Below are 26,377 nucleotides of genomic sequence, written 5' to 3'. Positions count from 1 at the left end.
TCTGTTTCATGTAAATCTCGCCCCTACTTTAGGGTACAATTCTTTCATGACTCAGTGAGTTGTTAATGAAAAAATGTATAAAGCAAAAGAGCAAAAGGTAAAAACCCTCCTCCCCATCTTTGCTTCAGCTTTCTGCAGTATCGAGAGCATTCACTCTTTCTTGTTGTCTATAAACTCTCTCTCTCTAACAAGTGACACAGTGCCCCATTAAAATCCTCCATGCCACAAGAAAACACCATTCCTTCCCGTTATCATTATATATACTACAACATATATTAACGTTACACTTACATGTATATATATGCATACAATATATATATATATATATATATATATATGTACAGTACAAGGCCTGCACTGCAGCTGCTGCTGCTCCTAAATGCATGGACTAGCAGAAGCATAACCCCACTTGCAGAGCCATAATTTGTTCTCTATTCCCCTCTCATTAATTACATCTCTGCGTCTGAAGGTAAAGCATATATTCAAAACATATCAACTTCTCAAACAAGAAGTTCCTATAAAGAAATCCTCACGCTTCATTGTTTCATCATCTGGTATTTACCATTTTTGTAGTTTCTTGAGGTTTATTTTACTGGTCAGCATTTTCATGGGGAAGACTGGAGGGAGCTCCTGGTTGACTGCGGTCAAAAGGGCTTTCTGGTCTCCTACCAAGAGTGACAGAACCAACACTAGGAGGAGAGAAGAACTGCAGGAACAAGAGGAAGAAGAAAAGGTACGAACTTCGTTGCAGGTTTTGTATGCAGAAGAGCGATTTTCGCACTCTCGTCTCCTTTTTGCGCTCCTCCTTTAATAACCTTCGAATTGAATAAATCGAAGAAGAATCAGAGAACAAGAGAAGTAGTGCAGAAGGAGTAAAAGGGAGAGTGAAAATATCTGCCGAACCAAATTTCTCAACATGTTTCTGTCTAGTTTTTGAAGTATGCTAAAAACCAAAATAGTTGCTTGATTGGAGTACAAATTTTCTTACTTCTATGAGATCTGTAAATGAGTTTTGTTTCGGGTTTGATTTTCGCAGAAGAGAGGAAAGCGGAGATGGATTTTTAGGAAGCATACGAGCCAAGAAACGTTTATACATGTACAACATAGTGAGAGTCCAAACTCCGCTGCTGATGGCGGAGCAACCGCTCAAAATGCAACTATGGCAGCTCATGGTGAGGCTGGTGATGCTCTTGCAATGGCGGTGGCCACGAAAGCGGCGGCTCAGGCAGCAGTTGTCATGGTGCAAGCGGCTGTCAAAGCTGTTCGTCTTACAAAGTCTAATTGCAGGCCTTCCATTTTCGTTAGAGACAATGCTGCCATTGTTATTCAGACTGCCTTCAGAGGATATCTGGTACTTAACCATAATTAGTCATAAATTAATTAAGTTTTACCCTCCCGTAAATTAGAGTAGTTTAAAATGTGACATTGCTTGCTAGCTAGCTGGTGCAACTGAGCATTAACTAATTTGATTTCGGTTTTGAAGGCGAGAAGAGCTCTTCGGGCGCTAAAGGGGCTGGTGAAGCTTCAAGCACTGGTGAGAGGCCACAATGTTAGAAAGAGGGCAAAGATGACTCTGCAATGCATGCTGGCTCTGGTTCGAGTACAAGCTCGTGTTCTTGACCAACGAACGAAGAGGCTTTCGCACGAAGGCAGTGCAGATTCCATTTTCAGTGATCCCACTGGCTTGTGGGGATCACATTTCTCAGACAGAAGGGAGTCCATTGTAAGATAATTTTTAATGTTCTTGTTAGGAGTTAATGCAGTCGATAAAGCTTGTGATACCACCAATTTTGTCTGAATAAGCTAATTGTACTGTATCTAATGCAGTCGAAAAACGAAGAGAGGAGCGCCGCGGATGATTTGATCCGTTGGGACGATGTCAAACCGAAAACATTGGAGCAGATTCAAGCCATGTTGCAGAAAACAAAACAAGCTGCCTTGAAGCGTGAAAGGAGTACCAGCCTTGCTTATGCCTTCTCCAACCAGGTCTTTGATCTACCTCAATGTTATGTCTCTCTCCCTAATTTGTACAACTAGCTCATAATTTGTACTTAAAGTTATGTGTATGGTTTCATAAAAATTCAGAAATGGAGAAGTAGTGGTAGCGGCGACGAAGATACTGGTGAGCATGAGGAGCTAGAGGAGAAGTTTAATTTGCTTGATGGTTGGACAAGAAGAAAGCAATGTGAGATCAATGCAGGCAGAGCTTCATGTGATCAGAGAGATCCCATCAAGACCGTTGAAATCGACACTTCTCGACCTCACTCTTATTCGAGTACCCCGAATTCCAATTCCAGAACCAAACGATCAGATCAATGCAATTATCAGAGCCATCATCTGCAGTATATTTATCAACAGCAAAGAGTTCATCCTCAGTCATATCCAGTTGCCTCTCCTCGATCACCCGTCACGCCATTTACTTCCGTGGCAAGAAATCTACAAGTGCACTCGGCTAGTCCCCGTTGCCTTCGTGGAGATCATAGGATTAACCACCCAATGCCGGCATCACATACCCCAAACTTGAACTTGGGCTCAACTAATTACGACCACGGATTAGTGGGGGTGCCAAACTACATGGCTGCTACAGCATCAGCCAAGGCTCGGATTCGGTCTCAAAGCGCACCAAGGCAAAGGCGTTCAACAAGCGAGAGAGAAAAGTCGGGGTCCGCGAGGAAACGCTTGTCGTTTCCAGCTGCTGACCCATGTGGTGGTGGCAGTGCTACTGCTGATATTAATGGTGGTTCAGATTTTACCTTGGAGAGCCCAAGATATAACAACGGCATCAACGGAGACCTTGCAGTTCGAATGCCGCGGAGGCCAAGCATGTCATCTTGTTACACAGATGGTGAGACATCTCCAACTTCCAGCGGTGAGCTCAGAAGGTACTGGTTTAGGTAATCAAGCAGAAGGATGTGATTGAGTGGCAGATTTAACAAATGATTACACGGCTAACTCAATTTCAAATGCACAAATATGTGACTAGAGGAACAATTAACTTAACTTTCAAGATTTCACCAGATGCTTTTATTCATGTATAATCTGTTGAGAGTTGTCCCACATCGGTGGGGGACAATGTTTGCTAGGTACTTATATGGTCTTAAGCTACTCTCTATATTGTCAATTGGTTTTATGAGGGAATCCCAATTTCATCATGGTATCAGAGTGAGTTGTTCTCGTGTGAAGCCAAACGGTCACACACGCTCCACGTCACCCAGTTGTTGTCCACGTGTAGGCTTGAAAATCCGCCACACGTGCGAGGGCGTGTTGAGAGTTGTCTCACCTCAGTGAGGGACAAGGTTTGCTATGTGCTTATACGGTCTCAAGCTATTTAGCTCTCCATATTGCTAATTAGTTTTATCAACTTGTGACATAGATATTGTATCATCATCCGCACTACGTGCGCGAGCTTTTCCAAGAACAGACCCGTAAAGACGACCCCTACATCCGAAACAAACAAATCATGCAACGACAATGCGCACATGGAAACACTTGGCACCTCCTTGCAGCCAAATCGTAACTTGAAACTTCACTTTTTGCAGTTTATCAGATATTTTTGTGTATGTGGTTAGACGGCCACCAGCAGTTGCGGAGAATTGACTCCTTATTCGAACAAAAGAAGGAGCCAAGCAGTGGTCATGCGCAGATTATTTAATGTGGTGGATTACATTACGACTTATACTTTAGCTATTCAAATAATGAGTCGGAGTTCTACATAAAATTGTTTGTGTCAATTTACTTTAATTTTGTGTTTATGATAAGAATCGTTTATATTATAAATCACTATATAAAAATTACAATAGCAAAAAATCAATTAAAACAAGTGTTATAAAACTGATGAAAGAAATTGGCAAAAGTATTGCGAACCTTTTATATGTTTGCTATAACAGATTAATTAAACGACATTAGTTTTAATTAATTTTTTGCATAAATGATCTTTACATAGTAATTTATAATACGAACAGTTCTAATTATAAACACAAAACTCTGTGATTTGAACATAAAGAGTTTTAAAAAGGATGAATATGTCATAACGCTCGTCAAAGAGTGAGGAATCATGTACTAAAACGAAAGTACATATCAAATTCATGGCAAGCTCATCAATAGTAGAAGAATCTCACATAAACAAGTCAAAAGTAGATATTATTCCCGACAGAGATCTTGATGGACCTGAGAGAAATTTCAGTAGAGTTGTCTTGAAACTAATAAGCTAATACAGGCAACAAAACTATAGAAAACAACAAAAGGGTTTAGAATAATAAGAGAACAACTTTCTCCCAAAACAAATCCACTTGGAGAATCACAACAAAACTAATCCAAACACAACTACTAGACTAATTTGAAAAGGAAAATGGATTATGCTTTGCTCTGATTTAACCAGAGAGAGACAATCTCTGGCTTGGCCCTTGAACTTGCAAGTGTTGGGCTGCTATTACCACTGCTATCAGACGGTGAAACAAACTTTTTCTGAAGAACTCCCGACGGCGATGACACTGCCAAAGGACTGCCCAATTCTCCATTAGTAGTAGTACCGGTTGTGACCGGAGACGAAGGATTTGAGGCTGCGCTAGTGGTGGGTTTAAGGACCTCAGCCAATGGGCCGCCCGGTGCTGAAGCAACCCATGAAGCAGGCCACGTCGAACCCCTCGGCATCATCCCATTTCCACTGGTTCCTAAGCTCATCTGAGTCTGACCCATTTCCTCATTGATGGAGTTGTACCCGCCCATCGATAGGGTAAGCGAAGAAGGGGAGAGCTGCCCGCTCGACGGAGCTGAGCTGTTGTCATTGTTGTTAACAGAGTTGGCTGCCATTGTTTCTTCATCCGTCACTGTTTTCGACCATGCATCAATGAAATATCTAGGGGTTTCTTCAAGCAGGGGACTTTCTAAAGGGGCCACATCCGGATTGAGAAACAAATTGCACTCGCCGCCGTCTTGCTGATCCTCTCCGGCGCTGAAATTCGTAAACGAATTCAGATTCAAGAAAGACTCCTCTTCGGAACGATTGCTGAAAACAGAGGAATTCGGGTCGAAAAACGGGATCTTGGTGCTCAGCTCTGTTTTGCTATGCATCAGTTGGTGCCATTGTGCATCAGAAACAGGTTCTCCCTTCATTATCAGCCAGTCCAAGTTCCTGCAGTAGCACAAAACATTATCAAACAAAAATCATACAAACACGATTCTAATCGAAAAATTTAGTACAAAACACAAATGTTTGGTTCTTGGCTTTGAAAAGATTGACACTTCTACTATTTCATTACACCAAACACTCAAAAAAGACAAAAGGGCTTGTTTGGCAACTAGGATTGGACTCGAAGGTAGACTATGTTCCTCGTGAATGAAACTTATCCCGTCCAATCGCCACATAAAAGATAAGTTTACTTCATGAATAATCTTGTCTAGTCCCTAATAGCGAAAAATTGCAAGTGAGTTCTCCAATCCAATCCAACCTAAGCACCAAACGAGCCCAAAAACTAATCAGATTCGAGAAACAAATCGGAAACCCATCACCGACCTGGGTTCTCTGTTTGCTGAAGCAGAGTTCATAGATTCGAAATATGCAAACTTTGCACCATCCCTCTCCGGAAACACTGGAGACGGATGGTATGGACGAAGATTAGATCCCATAAACTGAGATGAGCAGACATTTTTGTTGATTCCATTTGCAGGGTTCGAAATCGACACGGTTTCCGGAGATACTGTCGGAAGAGGAGGAGCAAGATTGATGTCGTGGCGAACCCTCTTGCTTGCGGCGGTGGCATGAACTTCCACATGCTTTCTTGAACGGGGTCGGCCTCTGTGCATGTGACGCTCGCAGTACTTCTGGTCCGGCGCCACGTCTCTCGAGCACCGCCATTTTTTCCCGTCTGTTCTCTTGCACCGCCCCGGCTCCGGATCCGTGCTGTTCGACAGCCGGAGATTGAACCTACCTCCCACTGTTCGCCAACCAAAACAGATCACCATTAAAAAAGATCGAAACTTCAGTGGAAAACGAGATTCAAGAAGCAAAACCCACATCAGGAAAATCGATTCGAAGAACAAATTGAGAAAAAATGAAGTGATTTCCGCACACCGCTTTTTTCCCCACACAACCTGAGGAGTGCAGAAAGAGAAAACGGATGTGCGGAAATCATTTCTCGACGGCGAAAACAGAAGGAAAGGGGATTACAGGGAGATTGGGAAGCAGCTGTTGTTCCAGGGGGAGTTGTAGTGAGGGGGAAGAGGAGATCACGGGGAACAGGGAGAGAAGCCACCATGTATTTGTATATCATAGCTTGTCTCTCAAGCTCCTTCCACTGTGCATTTGTGAAAGGAAATCCAAACGACGTCGTCATCCCTCCTGCAAATCAGCAAGCTTTTACACTCTTTCCATAAATAAAGACTCGATCTTTCACACTGCGTTTTGACTCGAAAGGAAAAGGGAATTACAAACCTGCAGAACGAGTGTTTGTTCGAATGTCAAAAGGCTGCAAGTTTCTTAAAACTGCACCACCGCCACTCGAAGAACCAGTACCAGTACCAGCAGCAACGACATCGTCGTATGTAGGAGGAGGCCTGTTACATGTGGGGCCACCAGCAACAGGAACAGGTGTTGTGTCTGATGATGGAAATGGACGGCGGTGATTATCATGATGGACCATCATCATCTTCTTCTTCCTTGTGTGAGACGCCAAAACACAAAACCCAAAATCTTTCTTCTTTCTTTCTTTCTTCACAAGTTCACAACGACTTTTCCTTATTTGGCAAACTTCACTTCCATCTATCAATCTGCCGACCCAACTTTTTGATTTCTGCTTCTTCTCTCTGCTGCAGCAAGAAAGCTTTATGCTTGATGCTTATTTATCTTCTCTCTCTCTCCTCACTTTCTCTCTCCTCTTATTACTAACTTTGTTGTTTAGACTTGGGTGTGCAGTGCATGGGATTTAAGAATATAGTTTAGTGGGTTGCCGCCATTCTCGGCCTCTGCTTTGCTTCCATGCTTCCAACATTCGCACACCATACTTGCTAGTTGCTACTAGACAAGAAAACCCTCTCTCTCTCTCTCTCTCTCTCTCTCTCTCTCTCTCATCATTATTGTGGCATCTATCGTTTTCTGCATGCAAAGCTAAATCCCGTACAAATCCTGCACCTGTTTTTTCTTTTCTTTTTTCCTATTAGTCTTATTGGGAAGTGGCCACCTCTATCAATTAAGGGCAGCCCCTACTCTCCATCGGAGGGGCGGATAACGAACCCTACTTGATATTCTTCCCCAACCTTTTACTTTCGTACATGAATTACATTGTATTATTGGTCTGCAACGCGAGCATTACATTTTTTGCATGTACATGTAACTTTTCGTTCTTTAATAATGTCATTCATAATTATAGAGATATAAACATAAATCAGAACAATGTTTTAACCTTCCAAAAAATCTCACAATATAGAACTCTAAGAAGCGACTAGCCCACTTAAATCAAATATGACTAGAAACAACATCTCTTATCTCAATGACATCAAATGAATATTAAAGGAATGAAATTGGTTTTTCCGTCGCGAAATTGTTTGAGACTTACGCTTTAATATACTTTATCTGCTGAATTACAGGTAAACATTTAATCAGGAAAATTCATCTTCGGTTATGCAGTGCTATATTTTAGTCTTTTATGTTTTAATAAGTTTTACATATTAAAAGACAGTATAATAAACAATCGTACATTTAACTATTCATTAATTTAATTAATAAAATCCCAACATGGAAAGTAATAATTAACATGGTTGACTCACCAACCCTTCAGACATCCAAAATCTCTGTCTCCAAATGAATTATTAATTGTTCTTCTGTATTTGCCAAAATTAATAACAAAAAAGAAAAATAAGAAAGCAAAATTTACAATAAAACGGAACAGACGGCAGGATAACGGCGTCACATTTGTTTGACGTGATGAGCACCGTTAGGCCTTTAGTTGCATCGGGAACTGCAATTGGCCCAGTGGGCCGAAGACGTAACGCGCTAACTAAATGTGTCAAGGAGACACCCCCACTCGCTTTCTTTAAGTGCGTGCGCGAAGTTGAAAAGTAAATACTAAATACAATGGTAAAAGCATCCCCAATAAAGGATTTATATAAGGCTGGAAAAATGGTGGATATAATCTATTTTAGAGGTCCGAGGAATCTTTGGGATTTTATAAAATAATATTTTCCAATGAGAGGTTATATAGTAATTTGATTAAGTGATGATTTTTTTAATTTTTTATGAACCCTTCAATCTAAAAAGTTCAAATTGTGACAAAGTTAAATTTCATCACTTATGAATCGTTCGTTGGATTATATTCCCTTAAGTTGATTTTTTGACGTGCTATCTTAAAATTTCTTTTTTTTAAATGAACCCTTCAATCTAAAAAGTTCAAATTTGACAAAGTTAAATTTCATCACTTATGAATCTTTTGTTGGATTAGATTCCCTTATATCAATCTCATTCATTGAAAGAAACAAACCCCCCACTTCACCATCTGAAGCAATTTGATTTTCATGTATAACACAACAATTTACCTAGCACCAATTGGTAAATTGGTATCATACAATTTTGAAAAAAAATTATTTGAAAATTTCACTCATCAATGGCCCATGAACGTTAAATCAATTTGAAATTTTAATTCTTATGGAATTTAAAACAATCATTAATTAGCCAAATTGCAAGAAAAATAAGTAAGAAACAAGAATTAAAAAAGTAATAAAAGGAAAGTATAAGTGTATTTGTATGTGGAGGGAGAATGATAGAATTTTGCTCACATGAGTTTCTACTTTTTTTGTGGGACCCATTGTTTTTCAGAGCCAGATGTAGCCCAATTTTATGCTACCTAAGAAAGGAAGTTGCTAGCCCTAGTGATGGATCCAACCCCATTTTCGAACTCATTGGGGATGAAAATTCTTACTAAGGCTGGAAATGTGGTAGCCTCATGAAGGATAAGGCCCCCATTGAGGATGCTCTAATTAACAATGTGCACTTGAAGCAGTTTACCTAAAATGGATATGATCCATTGTTATGGTTTTATTCTGGTTGAAAAGTAAATTGTAATATATATACAATCCAATCCTTTTTATGTAAGCCATTCTTTTAAATAACGGCTGACTCATTTTTAAGTTTTTGTTTTGGAGTCTCTAACTTACACACCCTTTGATTGAATCATAAGGACTTGCCTAAATTTTGTCTATTTCCTGGTAGTATACGTAGAAAAACTACATGGAATTATTTACGAAGCAAAAAGGAGAACAATAATTGTGTTATGGGAGCTAGTGTTATTTACACAAGTATTTTCGTTTCTACAAATTTCTGTTAATTTTTGTTTGTTGATCTTCTTCAATTTATTTAATTTAACGATCGAGAATTAAGAAGTGTGTAAGAAGTTAAGATAAATACATGAATACCGCTACTCTTTTATTATCTAAACGAATCAGAAAGATACGTGCTATCGGTAAGTTTTTCAATAATTAAACCCTCGTGAAGAAAGGTTTTTGGTCAAATTTCATTGGTCGATCGAATCAAGCGCTCACGCGGGACCGTGTGGAAGGGATGCTGGAAAGTATGCACGAAAGGGACTAGACAAGAGGTGGTGAATGACAAAAGGATTGAATTCTGGGCCACTACTGATCTTCTTCTGATTTCTTTTTATTTTATTTTGTTTTAAAGAAAGAGACAGCTGGTGCGACAGTCTACTCTTTCACGGCTCAGAAGACATAGAGATGTTTTAGCATTCTTTTGGTGCTTCTTGTGTGATTAACTAATTTTAGAAATTAAATTCATAATATATTGTGTAAAATACAAGTTTAAAATTCGTTCCTAACTACTTTACCTGATCTTTATTGGGTCAGAAACCGGTACTTCTTCTATAAGCATTTAAAAGCAACAAGTTTTTCGCTTAGAACCGCCTCGAAAGAGGGGACGATTTGATAAGAGCATGTTCACTCGTTGATGGAAGGCAACGACAAAAGCGACAATGCTTCTTTACAGTTCAAAAAAAAAATTTCCAGCAATCCAATAAAGTAAGGAATAGTGGTGACCTAACTACTGGCCACCCAAAAGTCTGTGCATATCTATTTGAGACAGACTAATATCAGTCTCAAGTTAAATTACGTAAGAGATTTTGCGTTCAATTCACATGGCTGACAGCTTTTGACTTTGATGTCTAATTAGCAAGATAACAACTTTTCTAATAAGGGTTGGATGGGTTGAGTTGGAATGGAATGGAGGATGGTGAGGTGGCAGCTTGGGGTGTGGGACAGACAGCTGGAGGGGTTAATAATGGGTTGTCCCCATCACCTCCCCAATCCATCACCAGTTGCATGGCTCTTTCCTCTTTGTCACCACCCGCCCATTTCGAATCCTCTCACTTTCTTCGCTCACCAAAGAACACACGAGTAGATAAATTAAGGATTTTATTTTGGTAAATTTGTAGAAGTGAGATTTTGTTAACAAAAATCTTCTATTTTCTGGCTCATCAATTTAGTATTGAATTAGTTTTTCTGATGGGGTATCTTTAATTCTCTCATCTGATGAACCTATTCGTTTTATATCTAAAAATGAAATGACCTTCCTCTTAACTCCTTCAAGTTATGGATGTGATTCCAAGAGCTGAACGAGAATTAACTAAACAGAAGAGTCAAGACCGGACTTCCTAATAAAATGTTTAACTGATACATGTAGAAAAGAGGTTTTGTTGTGAATCTACTTTTTTAAGAATTTAATAATTTGATTTGATTTTGAGTTAAAATTTCAAAATTTGAGACGCAAGTTCATAATAATAAAATCAACTACCCTAACGAAAATTATATATTTATATTGAGTTGACATTTAATAATATCATTATAATAACGTAGTGTTTAATTGTAATAGTATACATCTTGTAAGTTTACACTCACAAGTAATTTAAGAGGATACCAACATAGTCGGTGATCAATTGCGAAAATGGTCCCATAACAAATCTCCATCCTTTCCCTCCCACCTTGAAAAGTAAATCTGCAAAGAAAGAAATATGAATGTGATGGAACTTACGAAATCCAATCCACTTTATTTCTCCCACTCACAAATACAATCCACATTTTGTAACAAAAATTTGTGTAGGTGGCTTCCCGACAACGTACTCATATTATACCTCAAACGTAAATTTAAAATCTGTCATATTTTAGTTTCACTTAACTTCATACGATCCTTAATTAGTGAGCAAACTATCGTAGTCGTGCAACCCTAAGAAATACTATCTCACATAATCCACATGCATAAAAAGTTAGAGAAATGGTTGAGCACTGAACCTAGTCGGTATATGGATATAGGAAGTCCATGTGCGATGGGTGCAATTTTCGAACGCATATATGAACTATGATATGAGAGAGAGAGAGAGAGAGAGAGAGAGAGAGATTGCTTGGAACTTGGTAGAGTATGTTTCCGACAAAGGAAGAATATAGTATAACATCGGCATGGACCGCTTGTCCTCCCTCCATCTCCCCTTTTACTTCCATGCTTTCCTTCAAAGTTCAAATTCAATCGATCAATAATAATGTATCAACGTTCAATGTTTGGTTTTTTTTTTTTTTTTTTTTTTTTTTTTTTTCCGAAAAAGAAAATTAGACGGTGGTTTTAGCTTCTTCTGGCCAGTCTAATGTTACATAGGTTGAAAAGATTTACATAGTCATTTCAACCTTTCTTATTCATCATTGTGTGATTTTCCAGAGTCAGAAATCAAACTCTTGACGAACATGTAGAATGAATCTAAAATTCATACCTAAACCCGTAATGATTGTTGAGTTTGATGAGAAATGCTAGTAACATTTTCTTTTCTTTTTCCTTCTCATTTTATATAGTGTACGAAGATTCAAAATGTTTATCTTCCGTGTTATTCTTTAAGGATTATTTCTGAAAAAAAAACAACAAAATCCAATAACGATATGAAAAAGCGTGCCATGGAAAGCTATCGGAAGCTACCACCGCCAAGGAAACACAAACACACCAACTCTCTTTTTTTCTTAATTTACACTTTTTATATATTCCTATTTTCTTGTGGCCAGATCAAGTGTTATCATTTTTTATGATTATGTTCTGCGCGCACATACAAATTTTGATCCTCTGAGCCCTCAGGAAGCAGAGGAGCAGCATCGTCCGGTGGTAGTGGTTAGGGAATGAGGGAATAGGGATGGGCTTTCACACCTCAAGGGAAGGAGCACACAGATACTGACCTAACTAATTCCCTCAGAGAAATGCTAACGTAACTTTCTTAAATTGGGACTCTTTATATACGCTCTGATATCTCACAGTTTAACTTTAATTCTCGTAGCAGCATTATAACACATTATGCAAAAGCATGATGTGATAGAAAATTCATGAAAAATCTTACTTTTAAAAAAGTCTTCTTATCATGAAAATGGATCCTCTCCGGATCCCTTCCACCTAATCGTCTTCATCAAACAATCTGAACCCTTGAAATTTGATCAAACGGCTACAAACACGGGCCCATTTTAAAAGTTATAATAAGTTTAACCGTTGGATCAAATTTCAAAGATCCGGATTAATTGATAAAGACGAATAGGTGGAAGGAATCCTGGAGAATCCCTTTCCCCTAATCATTCCTCTTCTCCCACCTGTTTTTGGCTACGGAAGGAGTTGGGAAAGGAGCATTCAACGTTTTTTCAGTTTTCTGTCGGGTTTTCACCTTTGACGTGTCAGGGATATTATGGGTAATCGAAATTAGATCTAACCGACCATAAGAACAAGAAAAATGAAACCGACGGATGAACCGAACACGGAACAGCAACCAAGCTTATCTCATTAAATTTGGCAGCTGTATAAAGCTTAAAACATTACTGCATTGATTATGCGTCGTTAATTTCAAGTACTCCATATATTTTTTTTAAATTTTTTTTTAATTCTTCCTAGGTCTTATATGACAAGTGACAACTGTCATATTATTTTTTTCTAAACTTCCAAAATCCTCTCCGTATAGTTTTTCCACGCTTCCGGGGCTTCCACATTCCGGGCTTTTGAAGTTGAGATGTCCAAATATAAAATGGGCTTTCCTCCTTCTATTCCAAATGGGCCCATTAATTTTGTAGGAGCCCATTCGCTGGTTGGTTGACTTTTTGTATCCATTTCAAAAGCTCTTTTGTTGGGTTTATTGGATTTTACAATTTTGGAAAGACGTTGATTGAATTTCATATCCGCATAATTGTTGCAAGGTGATTGCAAAAGAAAGATGAACTGGAAATACAGAAAAAGGAGAAAAAAGGGGAGACGGAAGAAGTGACAGAGCAAGAGAATGCCGCCGGAGGGAAGGGAAATTTTGTGCAATTGACTCCATTCTCAGGGAAACTTTCACCGTGAAACACGGCATACACAAAATACTCGATGAAACAGACTATATCCGAAAGTAAACAACCTCTCGTCAGTGCATAGTATCTCTCAGAGATACCAACAGTTTTCATCTGATAAAAATACAACATACTCGTGTTCTAGTAAATGACGAATGATTAGGCATGCCCGTGATTATTATTCTTTGAAAGGGGGGAGAAACAACATAGAAACCACCCGCATAAGTCGAAGAAACAAAAAAGATCATTTCAGTAATGGGATTAAGTTGCAGTAGCATTCTCAAGGCATCTACTCGGATGCTTCTACTGGTTGTGGAGCTTCGGTTGGCTTTAAGCTTTCAAGAGCTGAAATTCTTCTATCCAATGATTCATGGAGGCCTTTCACCTGGAGAAACAAGAAATAAAAGGAAGTCACAATTCATCTATCCTTCTTTTGTTGTCCCTTTAAATGCCTAGAAATACTATATACACAAAATGGTTGTAAAACTGCACGAACCCAAAAGGCCGGTAACAGTGGAGATCCCATCATGTCAACAGATGAACATACATTTGAAGTTTGAACAATCGAGTATACGAAAAAACAAAATAGCTTATATCAGGGGGCCAAAACCAGAGTTTATTAGGTTCCATCAGAATTTCTTCTACGACTGACATAATTTGAGTCTAAGAAGCGGGATATGAACTTATAGTTTACATGTGTGCAAGTTTTCCCGTAAGTGAGGATCTGTGCATGTGTAAACAGTTTAAAAGCACAGATAATGTCATGCTTTGATGACCATTCCAGCAGTATTACGTTATGAGCAAAATTTCTTTTACCTTGTAAACATAACGAATTGTTCAAATCAAGGTTTCTTTTCTTGTTCTAAATAGTAAAAGAAATCACGATTTCACACCAGGAAGGATAAATCATACACGATTCATATTGGAGATGCATTCGCACAGCCTATAAGAATATATACATAACCATAATCGGTTGAAAAGAACGAATGGGGTACCTCGCTAAAATCAACATAAATGAATTGAAGTAGAAAATCAATAGATAATTGATTTCTATAATGAGAAACCAACAAAGCTCACAACTAACTGGTAGAAGACAAGGATCCTAAACACGATACAAAGAAGGAGAACATTCGAGCTTAAATTACCCAAAAAATAATTGGGAAAAGAAATAAAGTACTCAAATTACCATTAGTGACCATTTTCTGTGTAACATGATTGATTGATCTTCATTGTTCTCAAATTTTCCACTGTCAAAGTACACTACATAAACTACTCAAACCGACGATCGAAACCACGATTTCAATGTCACCAATGCCCTAAAGAATTTCAAGCCCCTCACTCCTCCTAAACAAAACTATGACATACTCAGCAGCAATTCATGACACTGACCAGAGCAATTATGTTCTAATTCAAAATAATATTTGAATAAAATGCTCATAAACCACTTTCTTCAAGTTGGTTTTTAACTGTTGTATTAAATTTTCAGCTGAAAGGAGGAGAATTTTCCCTAAATATTATAGAAAACAACAAATTGTGTCCAAACCCATTTTACAAATCAACTTAAAGATTCAATCTTCCGTCAACACGCGGAGATCGGAAGGTTCCCAAATCAGCAAATTGAATAAAACATATAGAAAACAGAAGAAGAAAAGATAGAACCCTAAGAATTGCAGAAAGGAAAAAAGGAAAACGGACCTGTTGAGAAATGGCGTGGTGGGCGACCTTGTAATCATTGTGGAGGATGTAGAGCCCCAGAAACGACGCCACCGCAGCTCCGCCGAAAAACGACGCCAATCTCACTCTCAGAACGTAACCCATCTTTCTTCTTCTCCCCCTCCTTTCCTTCTTTCTTTCGCTTTGATTTCTGATCGACACTTCTACGCACCCTCGATTAACGCCGTTCCAATCTCCCCGGGCTTTTTAGATACACCCGCTTCCCATCCGGCTTATAGGGTAAAACGAACCGTTTAGAAATTCCTGCTGACTTTCCAAAATTTTAATGTTTTATTTTAAAGGAAAATTAATGAAAATAGTTTGAAAACTTTGAGTTTTTACGATAAGGACAAAATAAAGGGTAAAGTGAATAGTATCAGAATTGAATTTTTAATGTAAAAATATAATTTTTCGTTAAAGTAAACAGTACCTGAAACTTTTAGTTAAAGTTCTCTTATTTTAATTAGTGTGTGAAAAGAAGAATTTGATCTTGAGCGTGTACAAAATTACATTTGCAAAACATTATTGTTTTAATACTACAATCTAAATGGTATTCGTACTCAATTTGTAGGGGCAAGATTTAAATTCACATCTCGTAAATACTGAGTTTGAAATAAATATTACCCACCTTAAGTGCAGGCACACTCGATTTATGGCAACTAACTTGTTCCAATGAATATAACGTTACTACTATTGTTCTGTCGACAAAACGACATTATAAGGGTGGTGCTATCTAGGCCCTTTTTAACCTTTCATAGCCCCTGTTAATTTATATCATTTAATCATCTTAATTCATTCGAGCTAACTGATAGAAATTGTGAGAAATGCATGAAAAGTAAAAAAGAATGTGAATAGCACCACATTATAATCTATCGGAACGAGAATTCAATCTGGAGTGCAAGAGGCCATAAACTGCATTATAGACCAACAAGGCACAAACGAAACCAAGCGGGCTGGGCTTCCATTACATAGAAACCGAGTCGGGCTGATCTCAGCCCAATCCAGTAAAATTCAGGAAAGAGAAATGAAATTAATGTACTCAAATTAATAAAGCTTCGAGGATCCATCATTTCATCCACCAACAAAAAGGGCAGATTTTCCATCCATCCAGATGCGCACAGAAGCAATTTTGTGCATGAATATCATCATCGCTGCAGAGACAGTTTTGAGTTCTTTGACTCTTTTCAGTATATCATAAAACAGTCACAACGTAAAGCTTTTGAAGAATCGAAAACCGAAAAAACGGGCAAACATTTCCAATCAGAGAATTCCATGAAGTGAGCTGCAAATATTGATGGTGATTCAATCTTTGATGAATATATATTCTCCCACATGTCCTGTTGCCGTTCCAAAATAAGTTTACGTCCATGCACCGGTCCACCATTCCGGTCATAAGGTGGTGCCTATTTCCTGCTCTCTCCTGCCACCACCAAATACGTTTAAGATGCATTGCTGTAGGGGTATTCATACAAAATATGTAAACAATAAAACTCACATTTGCATCATCAAATTTAATCAGTTGCGACGTTTCGGTACCGGGGTTTGAACTTTGAAATTGGATACCAACTAGACCAATGATATCATCCCGTAATTGATCAATGATATGCAAATAATAGCTCATACTATGCTATCCTATATCTGAACTCTAAACCCTTTATATGAGAAAAGACGGGAGCAGACTAATATTGATCCACCGAATAATTGACAGCTCAAAAACTTGACCACTGGTAGACGACCAGCTTAAACAAATGCAACATTACGTATTCAAAAAGATTATATCACAAAACACTACAGTGGTACTTTAACTATTGAGTAATCGTACTTACTATCTTCTGGAAGTAAATGTAGCATTGGTCATCCTGTCAAAGTAACACATCAACCGAATAAGCATTACACATTAATAAAGCAGCAGTAACTACTTAATCCACCACAATATTAAACTGCGGTATGTTAGATGGTTTAAAGAGGTAAACCTGCCATGTTGTTTCCCAACAGCATTTGAGCTCAGCCGGCCATTAGGCAAGCCTGAGCTTTGGGTACTGCTCATGCTTGATCTATCCAGAACTGCTCCACTTCCACCATTCAAAGGTACAGACGACTGGCTTGGCCTAGTGTCAGGGCTGTTCAGTTCCCAAGAATCTTTAGATTTGCTCAAAATCTTTACATTTGAGAGACCTCCAGGAACGCCAAAGCTTACACCATTTAATTGCTGATTCTGCTTTACAGACTGCAAGTGATTATCATTTGCATTTGAAGTCGATATCTTCCTTGAGCGGTGAGTCTGTGCCACTGGAGTAACAGCCACAGAAGGCAAAGATGAAGAGTAGGGAGATGATGCGGCTGCAGCAGCAGCCACTTTTGCAGCAGCAGCTGTAGCTGCTATCATCTCTTGCGCTCCCTCCCGAAGCTGAATATAGTCGCCCTCAATCACGAATAACTGAAATATAAAAATTAAGGTCCTGATGAGATAATATTCATCTATGAAAAAACACTTTAAATCATCATTAAACTCACTTCACGGTGACTAGCCACAAAGTCATCAAGCTTTCCATACTTTTTCTTGTAATCATGCCAGTGTAAGGGTGCAAGCATCTTTCCGAGCCTATTTGGTAGCTGTACCCAGACCAAAGAACATATATTATGAACTAATCAGTTGCTGAGAAACAAGGCTTTAAATTAGTTTGAGAAAACAAAAATGTCACGCTCACTACGAAACCTAGTAACAAATAGGCAGGCTCACCGTCGAACTGATGCGAATTCTACCACCTGCCGGAATTGTGCGAACCATGCAAACCAACAATGACCTTTCATCAAGAAGTGCAACCTCCGAAGTCTTTCCCCCAGCCGCATTTGCATGCACAGTTGACACAAATGCTTCAGGCAAAACTGCACTAGTGGCATTGTTAATTGCAGGTTCCTTGTTATCGACTGAAGGAACTGAATTATCAGATTTTAACGAATTGTTATTAGAACTTGGCTGTCCTGCAGTTAAAACTTGTCCATCCAATCCATGATCAGTCGAGGTCTGAACATTTTGCTCTGGTGCCTGTCCAAAAGCAAAGTTAGTCTGAATTTCTTCCCTAGTTACTATTTGCACTATAACCAGACAGGCTGACCACAAAGCTCCAGCCTGAATAAGAAAATAACAAGAGAAGCTCATCTACCTTGGTTTCACTGTTCTGCTCAAGAGAATCCAATATTAAAGCGTTGTGGAATTGGGAGGAAATTTGTTGCAAGCTCTGATCAGGTTGGGATGAGACCAAATAACCTCTACTATCAATTGACTCGAGAACCTGAACCAAAAAAATAACAGTGACTCCAGCAAAGATGCACAGACTTGCACACAAAATAAAATCACTACGTAATCATCAAATGCGAGGCAATACCTGTGCTTCCCCGGTGGATGATGACAAGACAGAATCAGGTGGTGCCCCTTGGTTAATTTGGACATTTAAATAGTCTTGATGAAGAGATTGCCCATTAACAGATGATTCATAGTTATAATCTGGTCTTATTAAGTTTGGATCATTTTGTGAAGATGGAAGCTCATTCTGTGTAGATATCTGCAATCTCTCAGATGGAGCCTTAAAAGAGAAAATGAAGAACATAAGTCTGTTATCGTTGTAGATTAAAATAATCTGGACAGAAAGATTTATTCATCTCAGCACCTGTTGGTTCTGCCACTGTTGGAGAGACGATATTGCAGGTATCGAGTGAAAATGCCCAACATGAGATTGAGGAACATGTGGTGGGACCGAATGAGGTACCCCTTGTTGATGCATAAGAAATGGATGTAGAGCAGTCACTTGTCCAGGGGGAAGATAGGAAGGCATACCAAGTAGAGATGATGGAGAAATTGGAACCCCAGCAACATGGTCGATCTAATAACGATACAAAACTTAATGTCACGGAAATGATATAAATAATAACTAAATCAAATTCCCAATTACGAATTTCATTTCAAACAGAAGGTCTTTAGCCAAAAAGGCAATAATATGTCAAAGCTACCAACACGAAAACCACAAAAGGGTGCAGCTACCTGAGCTGATGTGTTTCCAGTTGAAGGAAATGAGGGAACATCATCTGAATTTCCATTTTGGAGGGGCCCTGCATTTCCATTTGATGTATTCGTATCTAGCTGGTTTCCATTGTTCTGACCAAATTGAGATGCATCCTTTGAATTTGATTGTGCCATGCATGATTCATCGGTGTAAGTCCCACTCCTTTCTCTTGCATCAGCCAGCTCAAGTTGAAGCTGTTGTACTGTATGCATATGACGTCTCTCCATCTCAGCAAACTGAAATCAGTGAGCCAAAAAGGAAAATAAAAAAAACGTGAACAAACTTTGAATGAAACAAAAACCATGTTTCACTCTGTATAGCACTTGCATCACATAGTATTTGACATAATTTTTGAAAAAAATCGGCATATAGCCAAACATACAATTTGCGGATGCCCATGTCTGAACATGCCCGCAAGTTCAACTTTTAACAAAATAAAACGCCCAGGAAGTGTGAGAGAGATAGAACAAATAAACCAACCTGCCTTTGACAACCAAGCCAGAGTTGATTATATTGTTCTGTACGTTCCCGCAATTCAGCTTGGATTGTAGTTGACTGCAAGGCATCCATTTCCTGAACACGAGTGATCCAAGCTTGGGCCTCCCTCAACCGTTCATCTTTATAAAGAATAGCTTCTTGAGCAAGCCTATGCTGAAAATACAAACACTATCAGGCACTAGCCGCATTACATCTATAGAACTAAATTAGCATGCAACTTGCAGAAATGTTTACCAAATTTGTTCCAATTTGAATGTCACTTACATTTCAGTCTGACCGTTCAAAACAAAAGCACCATAGACTTTGTTCATTCAGAGAATGAAAGTTAGTAGAAAAGAACCACCTATGGACCTATGCATATTCTAAATTTATGTACAATTTAAATGTGTGAAAACTTGAGAGTTGTACATCTATACATGCAAATCAACATACCTGTTCCCGGAGATCATTAAGCTGCCTCTCATTTTCTTGAATATGCTCTTGCAGGTCATGTAATTGTTGTATGTGTTGGGTTCTTTCAGCTTCCGAATGGTCACGTTCCCTTCTGCAATGAACAGTAACTCATTCAAATTGGTTCATATGATTATAACCTCAACCCAGCATTGTTCACCAAAAAATGAAATACAAAACCTTTAAATAGCATGCAATAATAAAAGACAAGCTTGATTTACATCTAAACAAAAAGTACATGCATTATTGGACAAGAGAGTAGAAGTGCAGTGAACAGTTCTTAAACAAACAGACTAGTACCTGATACTTGCTAATTCTTTATTCTGTTCTCGAAGAAGGTCTTCTTTAGCCCAGGCCTGCCAGAACATTATGAAAACCAAAAGATTAAGAATTTTTATTCACCCAAAGTGCTCAATTAAAACATATAAAATACACAAGCATTCATTTACCGCTTCATTATCTAGCCTGACAGCATGCAGCTCTCTATCTTTCTCATCCATTTTCCTTTCCAAATCATGTATGGTTTGCTCCCTTTCATGAAGTTGCTCCTGCACGGTGTAAACCCACAGTTCAGATTGACGCTGTTAGTAGATCATTTTCACGCATATATCTCAAGGAAAACATTTAACAATCAAATATGCCCTTTAAGATTGGCCGATAAATTTTTAGCTTAAGATTACACATATTCTCACCAAATGCGGAATGTGCAATGTGACACTGCAAAATCACAATAAGAATGCTAACATAACTTGGATATTTATTACGCCTCATGAGATTCTTGTAATTGCAATCTGAAAAACCCTATCGTAATACACATTATAAACTACATATCAAATCATCAATGAAAACCTGAAGCTTGGAAGCAGCATTGACATGTTCCTTTATTTGAGCATCAAAGTTATTTTGTATTTCAATTATCTCAGATCTTGCAATGATTTGAGCTTTAAGATCAATCTCCATATGTTGCAGTTCCTCTCTTTGCCTAGAAACATCTTCAACCCGCTGCTGCAAAAGGTCATGATCTAAAGTTCCATCTATTGTGATCGAACAGAAGTCCACATCAACTGGCTCTCTTCCTTGCTGCACCTTGTTCGATAACAAATCATATTCACTTTCGTTGAATCCTTCAGAATACAAGCTAATACTAATATCAACAGCCTTACCTCATATATTGTTCTCTCATCCGATTGGCCTAGCTTTGATCGTTCCAACTCCTGCATATTGAAATATACCCAATTCAAGAACAAGATAATGCCAAAACAGCAGATACAAATGCTACCCGAGTAGCACTAAATAGTTCAAACAAAACAAGAAGCAAAAATTTAAAATACCACATCTTAATCAGCTAACAGTAATGCTCACAGTAGAAGCTTTAGCCAATGCTAAAAATTAAGTTATCTTTTTCCATGAAGCTCTTCATTTCAAGCAAATGAACTCACGCAACTAAAAAATTTGTCAGATGCATTATTATTGGCAGTACACCGAACATTATATATCCAATACCCAATCATTCAAACAAAAAACGAGTTGTGAAATTTCCTTCATTTTTACCCATCATAAGGCAGAAAGGGTGTGGGTTTTTTTTTTTCTTCAAAATGTGAGATATTGTTGCTTCATTCAAAATATAGGCACATTCACCAAACGATTCACCTTCAAGTATTTAGATTATAACAATCTTCTAATGGTAAAGTGTGAGAGCAGCAACCAAATTACCCACCGACCCACAGACACCAACCCCACAAATGAATTAACCAATTGCGTAATGGAGAAAGGGTTTTCGCATACTTAATCCCAAAAAAAAAAATGGATAAAATAACATGCAATTGCAAACCCTAATCCTCATTTCACCTGAAGGGTTTTTCACAATCCAAACCCAAGGTTCCAAATTTCATTTATTTTCTCTTTTTGCATTAATTAGACACCCAATAGAACCCAATGCAAGTGGTTTTGAGCAGATTACTACCTCATCCCCGATGTTTCGGGCCGAATGATGGTCGGAGACGGCGCGCCACTCTTTGCGGGCTGGCGGAGGTGGCATCGGCATGGAACTACCGCGCGCAGCGGCCGCAGCCTCCATTGAATCAGAAGCTACGGTACTACTCCAACTCACTTACTCACTCTGCTCAGAAAAACCTAGGGTTCGCGAGGCTCAAAGAAAAGGGGGCAAATGTAAAACCAGGAATTGCAGGAATTTACGAGATGAGAGGACCGGCAACGGAGTTACTCCACCAGAGAGATTGCGAAGGGGAAGCACCTGGACGATTTGGAGTATTTTGCGATTGGAGGGTTTTGGAGGGGTTGATGTGTAATTTAGAGAAGAGTTGACGAGAGAGAGAGAGACTTACGAGCGGGGAGGCTCCCGCCATTTATAGGGTAAATTTCAGTACCATTAAATGATTGTCGAGAGATTTTGCTGTGACTGGGAGATAACGTGATACATCATATGTTATTATACAAATTGTACGATATGTGTGTTAAAAAGTTAATAAGTTAAAAAATAAAATTTATCACCATTTACATAAAAACACATGACGTACCATCCGTATTTCGATCACAATAAAAAAATTACCTTTTCTTCTTCGATTTATTATTTTATTTGAGATATTTATATGTAGATTTCCATCCCCTATTTCAACTTTTATGCTTCTTGATTAGTATAGTGTCATTTCATTTTATACGGTTCCGAAATACGTTGGCAGTCCAATTCAGACTTAATCACATTTCTCAGTTAATCTCATTCATTTTTCGTCGGAATTGATGGGTAATTTTGACTGAATATCGTATCTGGTTGTGTATGTGCATGAATTTAGTTTTTATGAATACATGCACAGTAAAGTCACAGCACTATAGTTAGGCTAGGTATATTGTAACATACTCATCATATATATATACATCGGTTTTTCAGTGTTAATCTAACTAAATGAAAACAGCTACCACTAGACCAAAGACTAAGTGGTCTTATGAATGTTGTATTAGCACAATAATTGTTGCTAGAGCATGTGACCAACAATAAGTTGTTTTTCCCATAAACAAAAATAAGATTTATCTTCTTTCATGAGACACAATTACACAGAACTTGAACATTTGATCTAACATAACTCTTAACTTATTTTTTCACATCCTCACCATTTGGCTTAATAATAAAAACTTAAGCAAGTTTACGTCTTTGATATTTTCCTAATTTACTATCCAAAATAAATTATTTAATATGATAATAGAATAACAAGACTGAGGGTATGGTTAAAAACAACAAAAATAAAAAGAAGATTGAAATTCTTACTTGCAAATGACGCTTTATACAGTAGCAGAAAACAATAACGTTTGTAAACTTTAGTGCGAACTTAACCTCTACCGATTCCTCTCTTCCTTTTTTTTTATACTAATTTCAGTATTCCTTAACGACTAACTATTTAACCTACAAAAACTTTTAAAATCTAAGGGCATACAATTGGATTAGAAGTTTTCCGATCCTAGTCAAAAGCCCCAATGGCCGGTCTTTAAATCGTGGCAGGCAATGCTGGATGGAGTTTAAGTTGGCCCAAAATTAAACTGAGATGGGCTTTGGGCTGAAGGTAATAACATAAGAAATCCAAGCCCGTTGAGTTGGTGACTCATCACCCTCCTCCCACTGCCCAACAACGTTGAACATTGTTATTCTGAATTCAATGAACACTTTCGAATGCCAGCAATCGAACTGAACTTCTCAAGTCCTTACCAATGAATGCAACATCTCCTCCCTCTGCTTTGTACTAAATAATTTGGTGGCCCGTTGGCATTGAAGGTCATGAGAGGAAAACATGTCATCTACTGCCACTTACTTTCTAACAGACATCAAGTATGGGATACCGAGTCGAGTGTAAACGTAAATGATGTTAACCGATTAAGGAACTAATCTCTTGCAACAAATCTAAGAGAACATGTCATCTACTATCAGCTGGTGGCCAACTCACGGCATATCACTTTTTTGGAGGTTGAAAAAACCCACTGAGGTACTTAAACCTCTCATAGTCCATCGTCGTTCATCGATACCAGGAATCGAACTCAAGGATGAACTGTATGAAATATGGACTTGGAATTTGCCCCAAACACTAGACCATCCCGTTGTGGCTAACAAAAGATTTTTAGCTAAAAGTCGATACTCCTACAACTTATATCATTGTTGAATTATTCTCTCCGATGATCTGTTTACTTACATGAACTGAGAATTATAATTATTTTGATCCTAAACATATCTTGCATTTACTAACGTATGAATATTTTTACAAGCACATATAAAAGAATTTACAAAGTATCTCTAAAATTTAACATAATACGTGACATATGTAAATATAAAGTAAACATATCATAAAATTAGTACATTAGAACGTCTACCTAGAGAGAAGTCAAAGTGGTGAGAATATTTCCAACTTTGTTTTGTAAAGGAAGATACTTCTTCCAACTTCCAACTACAAGTTGGGGACTTTGATTTGGTCACCTAATCCTTGATTGGTTGCTACCTTTCAAATCCAGTTCCCCCATTACATGGGAATGCGACTATATTGCGTGTAGCCGCCAGATCTCCGCTTGAAGCGCTAAAGTTGTAGGTTTTGATGGGCTAATCGTTGGATACAAGTCAACCGGAGGATTTTGTTTTTCGAATTAGTGCAATTCAATGTTGATTTGTTTGTACTGTATTTAGCGGATAATGTATCGCTTAACGAGTGATGTAGCATTGCGTGTGTGCAGTAGTTTTGACATGACCTTGCGTGTTTACAATGGGTTTGATGTGACCTCGCTTGTTAACTATGGTTTAATGTAGCTTCGCTTGTGTGGTGGTGACATTAGTGTGCTTTGTGATGAGTCTGTTGCTTCTGCCGTCTTTGTGGCAGATTTGTACTAAGGTGTTTGTTCTAGTGCGCGTGCTTGTGGAAGCCAATTAGGGGATTATCATCATTTCTTGTTTGTACGAACTACCTCCCGACCAAATATTTGGTCGCTTGAGATTGTACCCATGTGGCAACCCTTATAACTGTTATTGTTGTAAAAAATAAGAAAACATGTATAGGCACCAAATAATACATTTACATAGCATATGCCGTTGAAGAATTTACAAGCGACTATAATGTTAAAATGATGGTATCTCAAATATATTATATGATATAATTTGAGCTACTCAAATTATAGCTTGTGAAAGACTTGAGGAGAGATCCTCTTATCCAATAAAGTTTTAATCTCAGTCGCGTCGTTGTCAAATAAACGTTTGCCATGTATTTAAGAAGTGCAATACTCATCCGGTTAATAATTATCTCAAACCTAAGAGACTGTCATTTTGGTATGTGAGATACGATATAAACACATCTAAGTTTCTCCCCCTCTTAAGTCTTATGAGTTTGTAATTGTCAACTAGAAGACCCACAATTACAAACGAAATGAAAAAACTTTGCAACACTTAACAAGATGGTTGTCCAGTAGTAAAAGACGAATTATGATGCTTCCTTAAAACAAAAAATCAGAGGTCTCAAGTTCGAAACCTGTTGCTGGTGTGGAAGCTAGACTTATGGGCCGATGAAGGCTAAAATGTCTCTGTAAGTTTTTTCAACCATTAGAATAGATGGATAACAGTAACTTACCACAAATTATCTCCCTTTTGAAGAAAAGGAAACTTTGCCACACATCCACATGTAAACAAAACCAAATAACGTTGTATTCAAAGAAAAAAAGTCTACAAATTACAAAGGTGACGATCTCGAAGATGAAGAGCAAAGTCGGTCGTCGTCCTCCGATCCAAAGATTAGAATATTTTTGTATTTGGAACAGTTTGATTAAGTCGGTTAATCCAATTATAATATCATAGTTTATAATCTTAGACGCTGTCGTCATGGTTGTATTTAAATAATAAGGATGAACCCCTAGCTGTAGCTGGTGATCCAGTGGTAAATAATGGATTATAAGACTTCTTTAAAGCAAAAAATTGGAGGTTTTGGATTCGAAAGCTGCTTCTGGTGTGGAAGCCAGACTTGTAGTCAGGAGGAGGCTGAAATGTTTTTGTAAGTCTTTCCGACCCCCGAAATATATGGATAACCGTGACTTTCCACCAGTTGTTCTCCTTTAAAAAAATAATAATAATAGGGCTGGCTTTGTTTGAGTATATGTTTGTGTATATGACACGAGTGTGGAGTTAGAGTATGTTATCTTGTTTGCGGTAAAATATATTATACGAGTAATGTGGATTCGAGATGTTGGATAAGATAGAAATACGAGATCTCGACTCACATATCAGCATCGTCTTGGTCATTTTAAATAGAACCATACTAGTTTTGTACATTATTTAGCACAAGAGGGTT

At 38.2% G+C, this 26,377-nt stretch overlaps 4 protein-coding genes across 11 annotated transcripts; 1 reads left to right on the top strand and 3 right to left on the bottom strand.

Moving 5' to 3' along the window:
• The first annotated feature begins 326 nt into the window (after nucleotides 1-326).
• LOC137733231 (protein IQ-DOMAIN 17-like) lies at nucleotides 327-3,152 on the top strand. 3 transcript variants are annotated; one of them, XM_088697068.1, is made up of 6 exons: nucleotides 327-469; nucleotides 574-733; nucleotides 1,037-1,351; nucleotides 1,484-1,723; nucleotides 1,828-1,986; nucleotides 2,086-3,152. In XM_088697068.1, the coding sequence occupies exons 2-6, from the start codon at nucleotides 608-610 to the stop codon at nucleotides 2,896-2,898; spliced, it is 1,653 nt and encodes a 550-aa protein (XP_088553194.1). In that variant the 5' UTR covers nucleotides 327-469; nucleotides 574-607; the 3' UTR covers nucleotides 2,899-3,152. The 3 variants fall into 3 exon arrangements, with proteins under 3 accessions (XP_088553194.1, XP_088553195.1, XP_068328482.2); XM_088697069.1 differs by having other exon boundaries at nucleotides 344-469; nucleotides 601-733; XM_068472381.2 differs by lacking the exon at nucleotides 327-469 and having other exon boundaries at nucleotides 476-733.
• A 967-nt stretch (nucleotides 3,153-4,119) lies between these two features.
• Nucleotides 4,120-7,159, bottom strand: LOC137734741 (growth-regulating factor 7). Its single transcript, XM_068474015.2, has 4 exons — nucleotides 6,431-7,159; nucleotides 6,167-6,337; nucleotides 5,513-5,933; nucleotides 4,120-5,131 (listed from the first exon to the last, which is right to left on the bottom strand). The coding sequence occupies exons 1-4, from the start codon at nucleotides 6,642-6,644 to the stop codon at nucleotides 4,354-4,356; spliced, it is 1,584 nt and encodes a 527-aa protein (XP_068330116.2). The 5' UTR covers nucleotides 6,645-7,159; the 3' UTR covers nucleotides 4,120-4,353.
• Nucleotides 7,160-13,293: 6,134 nt separating this feature from the next.
• LOC137734907 (uncharacterized) lies at nucleotides 13,294-15,260 on the bottom strand. Its single transcript, XM_068474226.2, has 2 exons — nucleotides 15,028-15,260; nucleotides 13,294-13,717 (listed from the first exon to the last, which is right to left on the bottom strand). The coding sequence occupies exons 1-2, from the start codon at nucleotides 15,148-15,150 to the stop codon at nucleotides 13,622-13,624; spliced, it is 219 nt and encodes a 72-aa protein (XP_068330327.1). The 5' UTR covers nucleotides 15,151-15,260; the 3' UTR covers nucleotides 13,294-13,621.
• A 676-nt stretch (nucleotides 15,261-15,936) lies between these two features.
• LOC137734939 (uncharacterized) lies at nucleotides 15,937-22,453 on the bottom strand. 6 transcript variants are annotated; one of them, XM_068474272.2, is made up of 16 exons: nucleotides 22,018-22,453; nucleotides 21,218-21,268; nucleotides 20,904-21,140; nucleotides 20,504-20,602; nucleotides 20,355-20,410; nucleotides 20,037-20,148; nucleotides 19,587-19,757; nucleotides 19,085-19,342; nucleotides 18,714-18,926; nucleotides 18,432-18,629; nucleotides 18,210-18,338; nucleotides 17,786-18,091; nucleotides 17,560-17,658; nucleotides 17,019-17,482; nucleotides 16,872-16,904; nucleotides 15,937-16,465 (listed from the first exon to the last, which is right to left on the bottom strand). In XM_068474272.2, coding segments are annotated over exons 1-16 (2,541 nt in total). In that variant the 5' UTR covers nucleotides 22,132-22,453; the 3' UTR covers nucleotides 15,937-16,464. The 6 variants fall into 6 exon arrangements, with proteins under 6 accessions (XP_068330373.2, XP_068330375.2, XP_088553193.1 ...); XM_068474274.2 differs by having other exon boundaries at nucleotides 20,904-21,134; nucleotides 22,018-22,439; XM_088697067.1 differs by having other exon boundaries at nucleotides 18,432-18,608; nucleotides 22,018-22,393.
• Nucleotides 22,454-26,377: the final 3,924 nt, after the last annotated feature.

This window comes from Pyrus communis, chromosome 7 (genome assembly GCF_041283825.1).
Source record: "Pyrus communis isolate YQ-2024b chromosome 7, ASM4128382v1, whole genome shotgun sequence".
NCBI classification, from domain to species: domain Eukaryota; kingdom Viridiplantae; phylum Streptophyta; class Magnoliopsida; order Rosales; family Rosaceae; genus Pyrus; species Pyrus communis.
Note: the sequence above shows the minus strand (reverse complement) of the source record. Positions and strands in the feature narration are given on the sequence as shown.